This window comes from Aquila chrysaetos, chromosome 4, assembly GCF_900496995.4.
Source record: "Aquila chrysaetos chrysaetos chromosome 4, bAquChr1.4, whole genome shotgun sequence".
NCBI classification, from domain to species: Eukaryota; Metazoa; Chordata; class Aves; order Accipitriformes; family Accipitridae; genus Aquila; species Aquila chrysaetos.
Genome location: NC_044007.1, coordinates 26,284,184 through 26,300,871, shown reverse-complemented (window position 1 = coordinate 26,300,871; position 16,688 = coordinate 26,284,184). Strand labels below are relative to the sequence as shown.

Below are 16,688 nucleotides of genomic sequence, written 5' to 3'. Positions count from 1 at the left end.
TCTGCGGGGCGGCTCTCGGCGCTGGCGCTGCTGGTAAGCGGCGCGTGCGCGAGGCCTCTGCGCCACGCACAGCATGGCGGAGAGGTCGCGTTCCCTGCGGCGTGCCGCGCGGCCGTCAAGCAAGAGCGGCCGCAAAAGCAACCTCGGTTTCGCGACAGCGAGTGGCGGCGGCGGCGGCGGCAGGTGGGGTGAGTGAGTGGGGGGGCTGCGGGCGCCGTGAGGGCTGCCCGCGGGCCGTGGGCAGCCGTGCCGCGGGGAGGGGGGACAGCGGGACCGCAACGGATGGCTGTGGGGGGCTGGGCTGTGAGGCGGGACCTTGGCGTTGGTCAGGGGCGGTTCGCCGTCCGCAGGCCTGGCGCTTGCACCTTCGGCCCCGGCGCCGGGCCGGCGGTGGCTTTTCCGTCCTACCGAGGAGGTAACGGTGAGCGCGCGTGAGCTGTTTGAGGCCGCCGAGGTGCGGTGACTCGGCGTTGCGTTGGTGTTCCCGGGCCAGCTGTGTTCTCCGTGTCCGAGACCGTCGGGCGTTCCTGAAGAGCCCGCCCCGGCGTGAGCCGGGGGCCTTCCTCCCTCCGGCCTGTGCACAGGGCCCCCCTCCCCATCGGAGCCTCCGAGGGAGCTCCTCGGTCCTTGGTCTTGCCTCTGTGCGGCAGAGTCCAGCCCTCCGAAGCCTAAAAGGTGGTTTGTGAGACGCGTGTCTTGTATCGCTCTGTTTTGAGTAGGTTCTGCAGCGGGACAGCAAGTGGAAGTGTTACGTAAAAACGTTCTTTGTCAAAGTAGTTCTAGTTTCTTAGGTAGTTCCTGGTAGAGGCATAGGCCTCAAATTAGTTGTATGTCTCATACTGGCTATTATAGAAGCTTTTATTGATTAAGCCAGTTTCTTACATCGGTGTAAGCTGGTATTGCTATCCTTTCGTTCTTATCCTCTAGTGTTCCCTTTCTCTTACACGAATGATCCTGAGACTCCACAATGTACCGGTCTGGGGAGCTGAGCTGAGGGCTCAGGGCTAGGGCTATAGCAGCCTCAACCACAGACACTGCTGCTGTCTGTCTTCCCTTTCTGCCCTGGCTGTGGTTTCTCATCCCCTGTTTTGACCCACTTCCACAGTCACTGGAGGTTTTGCTGAGCCATCTACAAGAAAATCTAGCCTAGCAAATCAGTGAGTAGTTGTCTATATGGTTAGTTGTCTGAGCCAGCTCAGGAAAGGGCCAAATCAAATGTTTTACCTGATTCAAGGGAGGAAGTAGAGGGAGGCTAGGAGGACATTAATTAGTGGGTAGATTGGTTCGGGCTACTGTAGGACAACTATAAAAGTTCAAACTTTTTTTTTTTTCCAGTTCAGTCTTAAAACAGGTCAGTTACCCAGCATGATATATCAAGTGGCTATAGAAACAGCATGTACTGTCAACAGTTGAAGGGGTGAGTCTGCCTCTTTGGGCATTAATGCTGGCTTGAAGTGGCTTACAGTGACTGTGGCAGAGTGGCATAAGACACCTTAAAATGTTGTTTCTACACATCAGGATTTAAAGCATAGTGTATCTTTGTGAAAATAGAAGCTAAAGCAATATCGTGTTTTAATGTCACCTCATCCCCGGGCCCCGCATAGATTGTTTGTTCTTCCAACCACACGGCACTTCTTAAAACGCTGTCTTAGTGATGCACATCTGTAGTTCTGTCATGATTCACTCCAGCCATTCAAACAGTTATGCTTTGTTTTGTCACATGGAAAAGAAACAGTTTTTAAAAAACAGAAACTACTGTAGATGAAAAAATGCAAGTCACTAATCTGATCTCAGTGTCCTGATTTTTACAATGGAATAGCTTTGATTAGTGCCAGACATTTAGCAGACTATGTGACTATGTTGTTGGGAACTACATCCCATCTGTATTCTCCCTGCTATTATATCCACACAAAATCTCCATTTGAAGGCAGTGCAGTACATAGCTCAAAGCTGGTTTTAGGTGTGCATCTGCCTGGCAAACAACATGGGATGACTGCTACTAAAAAAACTTACTTAATATCTGAAATCTGGAGGAGATTTTTGCTTGTCAAAAACTGTGGGGAGAAATAAAATATATATGAAACAATGGAAAGCAAGTAGCATGTAATAGTTTGTGCTTTTTCTACCTTCCAGATTTGGCACCCACAAATTCCAGATACCCTAGTCGACAGTGTCGCTGGTAATGGCCAGGTGATGGGCAAAATTCTGGATCAGAGAAACCAAAGACAAGGCAAGGTTTGGAAACGTTAGTGGAGTGTGGGAAGGCAGTGATAAATAATGTAGTTTCTAGGTGCAAACAAAACAGGAGTGTGACAGTCGGTGAATTGTAATAGAAATAGAAGAGGTTTTGAGGCCAAGTTGAGAAGAGAGACATTTCTAGGGAAGAGCAGAAGTTGAAAATGAGGTCATTTTGTGGTGGAAGTACTGAGTAAAGTGATCTGTACAGCTAGAATGCATTGCATTCATCTGATGCTCTCCCTCTGCTTATCTGTTGACTAAAGTGCATTTCTTGAAGTTGGCAGAAGATAAAACATCTCTGGTTCTTCAGGTTGGGAAGTTTCTACTGGAAGAGATCTGGGACCCCAGTGTTGTCGTAGGTCTCGGAGTCAAAGCCACAAGGATTCTGGCACTGTGTGGGATGGTGATGCTCCAATATCAGTCTTGAAAACATACTGAAGTTCTCACCAGAACCCCCCTTGATTATATTTTTTGCCTCAAAGTTCCCATCCACTCTCCATTTGAACTGTGGTTTTGGTTGGGGGTTTTTTTGTATACAGTTGTTCCGCTTCATTTTTCTGTCAAGCATAAATAAAGTTTTTGTTTCCCACTTCATAAAAATACTCTTTCCTGCATTCTGATAGACTTCAAACTTGCTAAAATACGCGAAAGAGTGTCTTGAAGACTTAGTGTTCAGGGATCAGCAACATGTGTGCAGTGTGTAGCTTACAGCATCCACAATTCCAGTAGAGCAGAAACGCTAGGACAGCAAAAATATTCACAGTTTTGCTGACATATCTTATATCTCTATGAAAGTTTTCTAGAAGCTGAATCCTCTGGGATCCACCAAGTGAAATCAAAATTTTAGGCTCACAATTCAAATTATAGAATGTATGTATGCTGTTTAACAGTCCTCCAGCATAAACATACGATACGTTTCAATGCTTTCATCAGTATTGGGAACTGGTACTTCACGTTCTGCTACTGATAATTAGCATTGTTCTCCACTTTTTAAACTTTCCATTGTGGTCCTTGCTGTCCAAATCACAGCTTAGTGCAAACATAATGCTCGTTTTGTTCACACTGAACTAGCAAAGTCCTGAATTTCCTGTCTTTGCAGGAGACCTGTAAAAACATAAAAGGAAACAACAGAGTAAAAAGAATTGTTTATCATCTTCATAATATAGTATTTTCTTGAGCAAATACTTTTAAGACATAGAATGTCCATGCTGTGGCTGAAGGAATAGCATATCCCAGATACCTGTAAATTTAGTTTCCCTATGTTGTTGATGACAATGTAGCCACAGAAGCGCACACCTAAACGCAGTCTGTGAAATCTGCCTGGGACCTTGTCAGGAGTCTATGTGGATTGCACTCCCTGCTGCTGTGGCAACGCTGTCACTAGGTCACCCGGCTAGTAGGTGTCCCAGCTAATCTAAAGCTAGCTCAAGCATCTCTCCAAGCCACAGTGTTGGCTGTGTGACAAACATGCCAGTAGAAACAAAACACAATATGGAAACCATGTAGCAGATTATGTGTTTTGTACTTGGGTAACACGCATGCTTGCTTGTGTTCTGTATGCTTTCATTACAGGTTTTATTAACTTTAATCTTATCAAATACCCTTTTAACACAAGCACCTTTCATAATCAGTGAAGATATGCTTTGATACTCAGACATATAAGATCTTCTAAATTCCAGATTTATTTTGTATTCATGAAGAGGAGTTGCAGAGTTCTTTTTTCCCTTAGAGCAAAATTTGACATTAGTCCTTAGAGGTCTTTATTGTTCCTACACAGTCCTAATTCAGATTGAGATTCTCTTTGAATGTCATATTGCAATTGCTAGATATCAACTTAAGGGATTTAAGTGATTACATCCTTTTTAATTTTTTGTTTTAAGTGAACAACCTTAGTTATGCTACATATCAGAGCAATGTTATTTGTCAATACAATGAACTTGACTGTGATCGTTTTGTTTTAAAAATGAACTGCATGTCATGCATGGATAAAACCAAGTTAGGTAACAAACTTTCATCTTTTTAAGGAATATAATTTTACCAGATTTCAGTTGCTACTTTTCAATAATACTGAATTCTGTTATCTTCAATCTTACAAACATAACTGTAAGGCTTCAAATTTAAATGGCATCAGGGTGTTCAGTTTTGTGATAAGTATCTGCAGTAGTTGAAAGAGGGACTGATGATTTCCCCCCGCCCCCCTAATCTAGTCAGATCTCTTGTGTTGAATTGTAGGTTTTACAGTGGCTTGCTTTGGAAAGCTTTGTTTTAATGGGCTGTTAGCTGGCTGGTTAGACATAGGACTCAGTAACTTAGGAAACACTACTGAGCCTTTTTATTTCTAATTTTTCTCATAGGCATAATAAAGCAGTGAAGAGAAACTGAAGGAAGGAAGTATTACATGTCTTACTGATCAGAAAACTGTTTCTGAAGTATTTGGACAAACTACATATATATGTAGTAAAATCTAAAAAGGTGGGATATCTTTCTTTTCTGTTTTATTTGGGAAACTTCATAACTAGTGAAAACCTCTTTCACAATTCTCAGTGGGGTTACAAAAGTAATTTTGTATGTTAAGGAGGAATGAGAAGCCTAAAACATATTCTTGTGAGTTCTGTGGAGTCTTACCAAATTCTACTAGGCTTTTCATGACAGGATTTTGATGAAGGCAGATTGCCTGTTAGTTCTTTACAAAGCTTTCAAATCCATTTAAAGGCTACTCAGTTTTATAAAATGGACCGTGTAGGAGAAGACAGTAGCTCTTGATGATTTCAGGGTTAGCTGCAGTTTTGGCTTCTTTTTCTTCCCAAACATTAAGTATTTCTCTAGGCATGTGGATATTTCATGCTGTTCCCTCTGGAATGGAAGTCTACAATGAGTAGAGAATCTTAGCCTTTTTTTTTCAGTATGAAAGCAACCTATTAAGTGATATGCAGTTCATAAATACAAAATCTGCTAGGTTGAAAGTGCCACAGCTATTGTATGTAAGGACACTGTTTTGTAAGTTTGTTAGGCATTTTATAAAAGGCATTACAAATGGAAAGCAAACTCTTGCATTTGAACTTCTATGATGTTTCTGCTTCTGGTAGAATTCAAGTAAATAGAAACTATATGTTTCGCAGTGGCTGCTAGAACTATGTTCAATAACAGAGTTCAGAACAAGCATGGCTCAACTGTCTGCTAAAGTCTTTGCTTTCAGAATTCAGAGAATCTTGATATAAAATCAGGATTCTGACATCCAGCAGTACAATCCTCAGATTCTCACTTGAAGTCTCCAAAGTATGTAAGTGTTTGCATTCTGACCTGTGAAGTTCTTTATTCATGTTAAGTTCTCCATATTTCTAAAATTGCTTCCAGGCCTTTTTGTGGATCTAGCCATACAGATTCAGGACAAAGACTGCTTTATTTCTCTGTGCTGTTTTAATAGGTTGAAAGTATCTGGAGAGCATGGGTTATGATATTGAGCGTTTCGTTGGCTATGTTAATGAAGGGCTATTATGCTCCATCTGCCGTGATGTGTTAGAAGATCCATTACAGGCTCCTTGTGAACACGCTTTCTGTACTGCTTGTATACATGGATGGCTTGTTCATCACAGTAACTGCCCTGAAGACAGACAAATGATTGATGTATCTTTGCTACGGCCTCTCTACAGGTATACAATAATCTTGCTGTATGTTGAAATTACATTAATTTAGGATTTCTCAACTTTGCTTGCATGGCTTCATCCCTTGTCATTTACTGTCACTCAAATTGTCTTTATCCAATATGCATATGGCAAAAACTGATCACTTGCATGAAAGCATTAGCATTTTCTATTTATTATAACTAACTTTCAAGGTATTAAGATTTCAAAATGGAAAGAATACTTAGTTTGTTCTCCACTTTTTTATGTCTTGAATGCTGATTCTAGATATCTGTCTGGTTATTAGTCTGAATGTCTTCTACAGCACCAAAACTTTCCCATACCTTTATAGAGAAAGCAGGCAAAGCAACTCTTGACAGCAGTCACTAAACACTGTATATCTTTTGTTTTTCTTTTCAGTCTTAACTAGATACTGTAGTGGGGTTTGTAATGAATAATTCCTGTAGATATGAAGCAAAATTCTTGCCTTCAAATCCTCTTTTAAAAAGGTCTTTAGCCATAAGAATATCTGTCTTGAGCCACCTTGTCATGTAAAGCAGGCTGTTTTCACAAGTGTCTTCCATAATTGGTCAGGCAGTTGGACTAGATGATCATTGTAGGTCCCTTCCAACTGAACTATTCTATTCTATTCATTCCTGCTATTGCCAGCACACAGAGTTTCATAAGTAGACACTGCTTGCTGTTTAACCCATGTGTTGTCTAATCTTGCTCCGATTAACAGTTATGTTGTGTTTAAAACCCTCAGCCACAGATATTAAATTAACTCCATTAGTATTCCCAGTCTTTTTGTCACTAATGAGATTTTACTGTCTGGAAAGTTGAAGTATAGTGTAGACAGAACCCTAGAGTTAAATTTATAGATTGTTTTGACTGTACTCACTGTAGTCAGTTTGGTTTGGCAAGTTTAGAAACACAAAACTTAAATGATGAATGAGTAGCCCTAGTGTTTGCTATTGGTAATATCTGCTGAGCTAGTGAAAGGTCACAGATAAAAATTTATTCAAAAATAAAGATTTCATTTGCACTTTTAATTTTGGAGACTGAATTATCCATTAACATTGTTTCTTTTAAACCTGTTCTTTTCCAGTATGGTCACTTGAATTCTAAAAAAAAAAAAAATTAAACTGATTATTCAGAATTTTTCCTAATGGGGACTAGAATCTGGCTTTCTTTTCCCAAAAGTTGAAAAGACAAATTTTTCAATAATGTTCCCAAATTTAAGAACAATTTTTTTTTTTTTTTTTGCACATAGATATATGAAAAATGATTTAAACCGTCTTCAGCTACATTGCAAAAACAGAGAATATGGCTGTGAAATGGTTTGTTCTCTGGAGTCTATAGACAGGCATGAAAGGGAGTGTGAATACAGTCAGATACCTTGCTCCAATGCCGGTGAGTAACTTTCAAAGAAGTTGAATCCTTTGTATTCAGAAAACATGTGTTTGTCATCTTTCTGTCAACAGAATGGCGATAGTGACCATTATTTCCAAACAGAAATTCAAAGCTTTGACATGAGCTACTCTTTACAGCAGTGTTTTTGAACAAAATGTATTACCGATTTATGGCAATCATGATCATTAGCAACAATTTCTTATCCAAGAACTAACCAAAATGAATGAGCATGATGGACTTCAAATTTATGAAAATATAGTAGTGCATTTGTTTTGCTTTCTGTCAAGCTATGAGTTTGTCTTTCAATTTTGACTGTTCATTTTGATGTTTGAATCAATGTAACAGCACCTACAGAACACTTATGGGTCACAATTTATGAAACAGCTGGTTGCCTGGCGCATATGCAAGCAGTCACTCTGTCTCACAGTTTTAACAAAAACGTATCTTGGAAATAAAAACTGTTTTAAGCTAAATTCTGGTTAAAATTGTGTTCATGTTAAGGTTTTTATTTAAAACAAAGCTACACCTCCAGAGGAAGAAACATACTGCTAAAAAGGAATATACTGTTAAAATTTCTCCGTTGATTTTATTCAAAATGTTGTATGTTCCTAGACAAAGTTAATTTCTAATTAATGACGCTAAGGGCATAGTCAAGTCTGCCATTGTAATTAATTATAACAAGATTAAGGTACTATAATTGCTCCACTGGAAGTTATAATTTCAGTAAGCAGTAAATGACTCTTGCAGATGCTTTAGATTCACCTGTTTTACTTTCTTCGGAAACAGTAGCATTTATGGAGTTACTACACCTTACCTCTGATGTCTGGTGTTCAGGGTGTGAGGGCTCTTGCATCTCTTGAACTCTTTCTCAAGAATACATTGGAGTGTTTTTTGAGTACCTCAATTACAAATCATTATATTTATTAGAAAAGCTCTTCTAGAGGGCTGTCTTTTGTAATTTTCTGGTATGGTTTGTTGGCAGGTTTCATTGCTCCATTGTTTCAGTTTTCTCACATCGATTTTTTTTAATGCAAATTAAATGCAAGTATGTATTACAGCAAACAGCACCTCAAAGATTAAACATTAAGACTATGAACTTCAAGTTTAGAGTGTTAAATGTAGCAATAATTTATATAGTGTTCATTTTTGGATCTCTACGTTTTATTTTTAATCACTACAGATTTGTAAAGTTTGTATCCTAGAATTTCTGTGGAAATGTTTCTGTTGTTGCATCAGTTATTAAATGTTCATAAATAAATGTTCTTATTTATGTAGTCTAGTATGTTATACACAAGACCAACCAATTGTCAGGAAAACAAGGTACATTCCATCTCACCCACATCTCTCTTATTATGTCTTTGGACCTTTTTTCCTGAATTTGATAACCTAATATTTTTCTACACATGTGCAGTCTTCTTAATTCCAGTCACTGCAATTTATGGTGGAAGCACAGGCAAGCTGCTAGGGTCTTAGCTTGGCATGAGTGTTGTCATTACTGAAGTCGCTTTAGTGCCAGACCAGCAGTAGTAGACTTTACAGAAAATACCTACTTTCAGTTTTTCAGTATTTTCATTTAATGGATAAATACCTTAATACGACTTTTTAAGAGTGTTTTCTTACTAGTTATGTGTGTTATAACTATATTTCATGTTCTAAAGAAATCGCTTTTTTCATTGCTTTAACAGATTGACTGTTGCTTAGCTCAGGATATTGCAGCTTGCTTACTTGAGTGTTTTTGTTTGGAATTAATTAAAATGCTTTTGTTAGTTGTAAATGACTGGCTTACCTTACTGTTCCCTGTTCAGGTTGTACAGTTCAGATTGAACGACGTAACTTGGATGGTCACCTGGCAGTGTGTGAATATCGGAGCCGTGAATGCCCCAATGGTTGTGGCTACACCATTCTCAGTGCAGAAGACACACAGCATAATTGTGTAGCAGAGCTAAGAACTGAGCTAGAACTACTGCGGTACAAATCTTCTGTTTCTTTGATGTTTGTGTTAGTCTGGGCCTAAAATCACTGCATAAAGCACTTCAAATACTAGCACTGGATTCTGGTATGTGTTAAATAGTCTATTAATGACTTGATACTAATGGGCCAGAGTAGTGTTATGTGTCAGCCTAGACTTTAAATTCTTACTGTTTTGATTATTCTGCTGTTATTTTTTTTGTCCAAGTTATTATAAGTCCTGAAATACCACTGCTTGCAGTTGAACAAAACTGAGCTGACTATATAAAATGACAAAATACCTAAGAAAACTCGACTGAAGTTCACAATTTCATTTTTCATTGGCCTGTTATAGACCCAGAGTCACATTATTTAATAATTATGTTTAGTTTATAATTTTACAGGTCCAGAAGAATAAAATCTCTAATTATTTTGGCAGGTATAGACTGATAGATTAAAAGTCTGAGGATCTAATTTTCAATTTTTATTAAAATCCTGGCAGATGGTGAATATGACTCTTCTTACCAGCATCCTCTTTTTCCTCTTATATATGTTTCTGTAACTTTCCCTTTCCGTGATATTCCTGTTGGACTCTTGCTTTTCTCCCATGCTCCTTCCCATTTCTATCTTTCCACTCACTGGCTAAGTCTTGTGCTCTTGAACATGGCTGTGAAGTCAGGCTCAAATCTGGTTTAAATGCATTGAGACACAAGGAATTCTGCTACCTGGTTTCTGAACTCAAGATGTTAATGTAGTAACAGCTAGTTTTTGGCTGTGAAGCTGCGTGAATGATTAGGTTATAACAGTTAACTGCATACTATCATTCAGTGTCCACCATAAAAGTGACAAGATTACATGTTTAGAAATACTATAGTATTCACACTTTTTATCTTGACTGCATGTGTTTAGTAATACTAAGCAAGCATATACTGTAGGTAAAAGGCAGTAAATTATTTAAAGTCATAAATACATGTTCTTAAGCTCATAGAATTACTTCAGGAATGATACAGTTGTCCCCTGTACAAGCTGTGCATGGTCACTTTAGTGCCCTCTGGGTACAATGCACTTTTTTATGCTAGTTTTATTTCAATTAATAAATAGTACTATCTTGCCTCTAGAGGGATGTCCTGTAGAGTATGATGGGAATCAGATTGGGCTGTTTGGCTGCAAGAAGGCTTTCTGGAATTTGAAAAATCATTTTTTTCTGTGCTTACAAGGCTTAACAAGGAGAAATAAACTTTTCAGGTCAGAAATGATCTGCAGAGTGGAGGAGGCAAAACATGAGATGGAGTCAAGGTTAGATTCACAGAGAAGGCATATGGTCCAAAAAGAGAGTATTCTGCAAAATGAAATTGAAGAACTAAAGGTAAATATGATCATTTTTTCTTTTTCTTTTTTTTTTTCTTTCCTAACAGTCCAGCTTTTTGCTTTTCCCAGTAGTAGTCTCTTATTTTGTAGATGTAGTCTCATACAGATAATTTACATTAAGTATGGGAAGCAAATCAGGTGTCAGCACAATGCTTTGCCAGGCTAATCAGCTCTGTTGAGAAGCAGGCTGAGTGCTGTATTCATCTGGTTTATCTACTTCAAATTCATTTGGAGCTAACCTGGGTACCCCTGTGCAAGGACTGCATTGTTTTGTGCATACATAACGTGTTGGCAAATCAGTCTGAAACTCATTTTCACTCTCTAAACATAGGGCATACATCACGAATTAATCCAATGCTGACACAGAGCCCTACTGCAGACACTGTGGTTCAGCTGCGGTCAAATGGTTGGAAAGTTGCGCTGTAAACTTAATCAAGTAACGAGCAAGGCTGTCTTACCTTTTCATTCATCTAGTTATTATATCACAGAATAATGATTTTTAAAGCCCAAAGCAATGGATGTGCTTTATAGTTTACATTTTTATTTTTACTGGATTTCATGTTAATTCCTTGAAGAACATACCTGAACGTAACCAAAACCTTATTTTGGTTGGGGCCTTGAAATAGAAAATGTAAGTGGCAACTGGGTAAATCCACTATTTCTTATTATAGTTTATAAGAAACTTTTTGCACTTTTAGGAAAACTGTATTGGAATTTTTGAAACAAGACTGTCTCAGAAGGTGAATGCTGGATTGTGTCTAAAATTGTTTACATCTGTTCCACCATCAAAAAATTATTCCAGTGTTGCTTATTCTTTATAATCCATCATCTTACATGCATGGCCAATTCAACTTCATACTACCATCATTAGAAAAGAGTTTGGGTTTTACAGTAAATTTGTATTTGCATTTCAGAGTCAGATGTCACGAATGATGTCAGATGTACGTTCTCTGATGGCTGCAGAGAGGCAGCACCGTCAGGAGCTGGAGCAGGCAGAGCTGGAAAAACGGGAATTAATGGAGCTGCTGAGGGGGCTGCAGAAGGACTGTCGATTAACTACTACAGAAGGAAGCAGGAAGTCAACAAGTTTCCGCCCTCTGACACGACTAGAGAGTGTAAAACGAAAACCTAGGGAAGTTACAGTTATCTAAACAGAAGTAAGCTCAAAAAGCATTTTCTTCTAATTTCTGTGACCATCTGGCAAACTTTTCTAGTTTCTAGGAATGATTGGTAAACTTTATATCATTTCTGATTTATTTGTTTTCTTTTAAAATCTAGAGTACTACTTTATTTCCTCTTGGGGCATAAAAACAAATGGGAGAATTTTCTCTTAGGGAACACTGGGCATTAAAAACCAGTAATTGGCAAATACATTTTTAGCTAATGTTTTTATAAAAAGGGGGAAGGAGACTTGATTTGTTATCTCTTTGGTGTATCATTTACAGGAGTCTTTCAAGCCTGAAAGCTAGAGCCTTTTAAAGTCAAAGATACTTAAAGGTTGTTTCCTTCCTGGTCCATTATAGTCCGTGTAAGTCTAGTTTATGCTTATACTTGAAACAGAAAGAAAATGTGATCATCAGTAATGACGTTTGGGATGTACTTAATTTTGGGAAAAGTCAGTAATAGAATTAGTAAGTCAGTAATAGAAATTAATAGATTTTGTTTGTTTATAGTCTGTAGAAGGTCTATTTCAAAGGTCGAAAGAAAGCACTTTAAATTGTAATTCTACTGCTATGTAACAGCTTCAGGTGAGGTTGACTTTTACATTAGAGCTTCTCTAATTTCACAGGCTGATACACACTTAAGACACTACTACCAAAGCGCAAGGTAATAGAGTCATCTAAAACCTTTTAAATAGATGTGTGAGTAACTTTGAGTTTGTGGGAGGGGATCTGCATTTTATTTAAAAATTTGAAGCTTTTATATGTGAAAGTATCAACTATTTCTACAGGGTCCTTTAAGCTTAAGAGCAGCTCATTCGGTACTCAGTATCTTTAAAGCATATATAAATACCCAGAGTATCCTTAATTTTCTTTTGGCAGGTTTCAGGCTACTTGAACATTAATATCCAGAACAGATGAATATTTGCAGAGTCACTTGGACTTCAGATGTTCTTTATTAGCATTCAAGTTTTAAATTGTGTAAGAGGTAGGATTTTTTAACAGACCCATAGATACTGAATCAAGGGGGTGTTTATCTGTAAGGACTGTATGGGAAATCTGTACAGTTCAAAGACTTTTCTCTAAACTTCTCACACAGCCTGTTCATGTTGTTTTCAGTGGTGTAACTAAGCCATATTCTGTCCATTGCAGCTCTTCAGTGGAGTAACTAGGGAAGAACCTGGCCTCCTGTTTACTGAATGTGCTAAATCAGTTTTGAACTTTCAGGAAAATGTGTGCGGGTGCAACAATCTAAATAAGCTAATTTTATAGTTTAGAAAGCAAATACATTACTGTGCATGTCTTGCTGTCACTCAGAGCAACGCTTTTATGGCTAAGAGCGTAACCAAAGAGAGAGGCAGCAACCTTCTTTAGCACACACACTACATTATGAAGACTTGCGGTCAGAGCTGTCTTAATTTCAGGCATTAATAAATCTTTCTAACTTGCTGTTTCTTTAGTATCACTGAAGCAGATGTGCACATGTTCAGGTCTCATGCATTTAAAAACTGGCAGAAATAACTCTTCTGTAAAAGTTTTTGGTTTTTTTTCTGAAAGAAAACATTCATAGGAAGAGTTACGTCCAAATATTTACTTGTTTTCAGTCCTTGTATTCTAGATTAAATTACAATCATTGACAGTATTTAGGTCACTATAGCAGTCTCACCAACTCATGACATAGCACATCTCTTAAGCAGCCATATTTAACAATCTGAAACAGTAAGACAGTAGCTATAATTTGGAAGACCTTCATTCACACTAAACATTCAGTGGTCAATGCACATAAATCAGTGTGCGTATTAAAGCTGTAGGTAGAAAGTAAGAATGCTTTTATTATCTTGTGTTCTAAATAAGCAAGTGTTAGTGTCTGTGGTCTGTGTGACTGACTCTGTTTCAGCATTCACGCTAATTCTGAAGCTTCTTGGCAACACCAGATTTCATGCTATTAGAATCAATCAGTGCTTTCTCTGTACTGTAACTGTGTGGTTTTGTGATGTGACTTTATCTACTTTGCTTAATGTGAAAGAAGAAAATTACTTAAATCCTATAGAACTCAGATGAGCTGGATCATCTTTCCCAAGTTGGAGGGCGGTAATGATCACCCAATCTTTTCTGTTCTGATCGCAGAAAAAGAATTTATTAGCTCTGTGCTTTCTCCGTAATGGGATCTGCGCATTTGTTTTAGGAATTCCACCCGCTTACTTATGACTAAATTCCTTCTAGTATAGGAAATAGGGTTTATTTAATATTTACTTAGCATTTGGTCTGCTGTCTGTCCCCTAAGTGACAGGCATGAAACTGCGTGAGAAAACGCGTCCTAGGTGGTAAAGAAGGACTTCCTGCTGCACAATCTATGTAACTCCCCTAGTTGCCAGCTCTGGAGAGTCTGAACTTCTAGTGTTGAAATATGGCAACAATTTGGGCCCACCTGCTGCTGGAATGACCTGTCAGCTTGGGTTTCCTTTAGCACTGAAGAAGCACTTGCAAAGGTATTTTAAATGGGCACATAGTAGCTAATAGCATCAGATCCTTCCAGTTACTTTAAGCTTAATCTCATTCCTCTGTGTTGATAACTGTTCCGCAGTTAAGAATTTCCACTGCTACTGAACCACTCACAGGGTGGCGTATGCTGGAGTATGGTCATCATTTTACCTGTCTTATAATTAACTAGGCTGAAATTAAATAGCCCATTATATTAATATTTTATCTACTTCTAGCTTTTCCAGTCTCACGTATTACACAGCTCTTAATAGCAGCTGGCAGAAGCAAGGGATTTTTTTCCTTTCTTTCAAATAGTCTGTTAATCCTTTTTATAAAAACAAAGGGTCCAAATATTGTAGTAGACTTGGTGTAAGTGAAGATATTTACTTGGAAATGCTACTTTCCTAGTCATGATCATATCTTAGGATGATATGAGAGACACTGCTACAAGTGCATTATGGGAGGGCTCCAGCACTGGATTACTGGTATTAGTATTCTCATACTAAATCACACTTTAATCAGTTCCATTTCCTCGCAAGTGGAACTGTTACTCAAGTGGACCCGTAACCATGCAAACAGTTGTTGTATTTTCAGTTGCTTCTAATAGCACTTTGCAGCTAGAAGAGGGAGAGAAAAGACTTGAGCTGGGAGAGTGGAGAGGAAGAGTAAGGGCAGTCCGACTGTCTTCCCTCAGCCCAAGAGCAGTGATGCAGTTGCACCAGCCTGTGCCACCAGCTAGCTTATCAGTGTAAACTGCTAGCATGTGGCATTACAATTAACATAGCATTAGAATTAAAAGATTAAATCTTTATCCACAGTTAAGTGGGTACAAAATGTAATAGTACCAAACCTGAGAGATGCACAAACAAAACTCACAGAGAGCAAGCTGTCAAGTAAAGCATGTGAGACTACAAGGTATTACAAGTTGAGCAAATCCCTATCCTACATTAAATTGTGTGAAAAAGAATAACACTAAGGATATATTTAAAGAAATTAATATTTTAAAGCAAGTCATAAGTTTGTCTTTGAAAGAAAATCAACATTTACATATTTATTCTGAAGACCCAAGAGGCCCATTACAAATACATGTAAACTAGTTCCCTTAAACTGACTTCTCCACTTGAGAGGTCAAATTCAAGACAAAATACTGTTTCTTCTGTTTTCTTCAGCATTAAAGCTGCATTCCCTCTTCTCCTGCACTCCTCCCAAAGCAAAAAATAGTTGGTGGTCTTGGCCAGTATGGACCATTGCCGCTAGGATTACTTTATTTGGAGTGGGAACAGTTAATTTGGGGGAGAGCTTCTGGTAGGTTTAGATGAGTTTCAACAAAAGGCATGGAACAGAGAACTATGCACCTGAGTTGGGTGCAGGAGTGGCAAGGAAGAATTTTGCTGGACTTCCTAATTAAGGTGGCAGGTTTTAGTTAGTATGATTCTAGTACTACATTAACAGTCTCATATGAGATAAATTAATTTAGTAGCACACATATACAGGAGTTTCTTGTTAGCACAGAAGGGAATGGAATTACATAGTCAAGCAAAATACCTAATATAGTGAAGTATTTTGACTGGCCAGAAGTGTTTTTATCTCAAATGTTCTTTGGTGTTTTGAAGAAGTTTAATGTATTAATAGATCCCAGCAAACAGCTCCTATAATTTATAGAAATGGGTAGCCTTGCAAATTAAATTTTCCATGTGCTGTCCTCTTCGATGTTTCTGGCATGGTGCTTTTCTACAGCCATTTTACTTAGAAGTGCTGGATAGTATTTAAAAGGAGCAGTACTAGCCTTGCCTTTCTCCCGTACTGCTTGTAGGATGAAGTATGGTAGGTCAGGGAGATCTTACCACATAGATAGATGCCTTTATAAAGACCTAAATTCTATGCAACTTTCTATTAACAAATAAACATTCAACTGTCTTCCAGCATTGTGGTTCACTGCCAATCTATTTACATTTTCTACCTTTATATACACAAGAAGGATAAAACAGTGCTTAACAGAGCTTAATCTGTAGTCTGTAAAAGAAACAGTAACACTATTTGTATCACTTTGAAGTGCACTTTGTACAAAAATTGAACTAATAAAGGGTCTATACCATAACTGATGCAGTTTTGTTCACTTTTTTCCATTACAGAAGTTGGAGTACCCTCTTTATCAGATGAAATAGCAAAATTTAGGTATGCTGGCTCCACAGTGCAGGAAGTCATGAATAAATGACAATATAGGGTCAGTGCATTGGAATAGGTAAGGCTGTATTTTGCCAAATAGAGGGAGTATATAGCAATAAACAAGGCAGGTGTTCAATCAAACAGTATCCCTTCTCAAGGATTTTTCTCCTGCCTCACAGATGGGAGTTTCTGAATGGGATGAGCAGCCATTTTGAAGGCGAAGAGCTAGCAAAAGTTGAATACTCCTAGACTACAAGAGTATGCCACTCCAGTCCTGCACAGACAGCAGGATAAT

General features: G+C 38.4%; 1 protein-coding gene across 12 annotated transcripts; it reads left to right on the top strand.

The window, feature by feature from the left end:
• Positions 1-8: 8 nt before the first annotated feature.
• Positions 9-16,325, top strand: LOC115340081 (RING finger protein 151-like). 12 transcript variants are annotated; one of them, XM_041122921.1, is made up of 8 exons: positions 10-188; positions 4,593-4,710; positions 5,663-5,888; positions 7,132-7,271; positions 9,077-9,239; positions 10,464-10,584; positions 11,501-11,743; positions 12,629-16,325. In XM_041122921.1, the coding sequence occupies exons 3-7, from the start codon at positions 5,683-5,685 to the stop codon at positions 11,735-11,737; spliced, it is 867 nt and encodes a 288-aa protein (XP_040978855.1). In that variant the 5' UTR covers positions 10-188; positions 4,593-4,710; positions 5,663-5,682; the 3' UTR covers positions 11,738-11,743; positions 12,629-16,325. The 12 variants fall into 12 exon arrangements, with proteins under 12 accessions (XP_029866751.1, XP_029866748.1, XP_040978855.1 ...); XM_041122920.1 differs by having other exon boundaries at positions 12,376-16,325; XM_041122919.1 differs by having other exon boundaries at positions 12,032-16,325.
• The last annotated feature ends 363 nt before the right edge of the window (positions 16,326-16,688 follow it).

What these genes read in the sequence shown, in the direction of transcription:
- LOC115340081 (XM_030010891.2), top strand. Translation starts at nt 5,683, where the DNA reads ATGGGTTATGATATTGAGCGTTTCGTTGGCTATGTTAATGAAGGGCTA. An exon ending in ACTGAGCTAGAACTACTGCG is followed by an intron (nt 9,240 to 10,463) that starts GTACAAATCTTC and finishes TAAACTTTTCAG; the next exon opens with GTCAGAAATGATCTGCAGAG. An exon ending in ATGAAATTGAAGAACTAAAG is followed by an intron (nt 10,585 to 11,500) that starts GTAAATATGATC and finishes TTTGCATTTCAG; the next exon opens with AGTCAGATGTCACGAATGAT.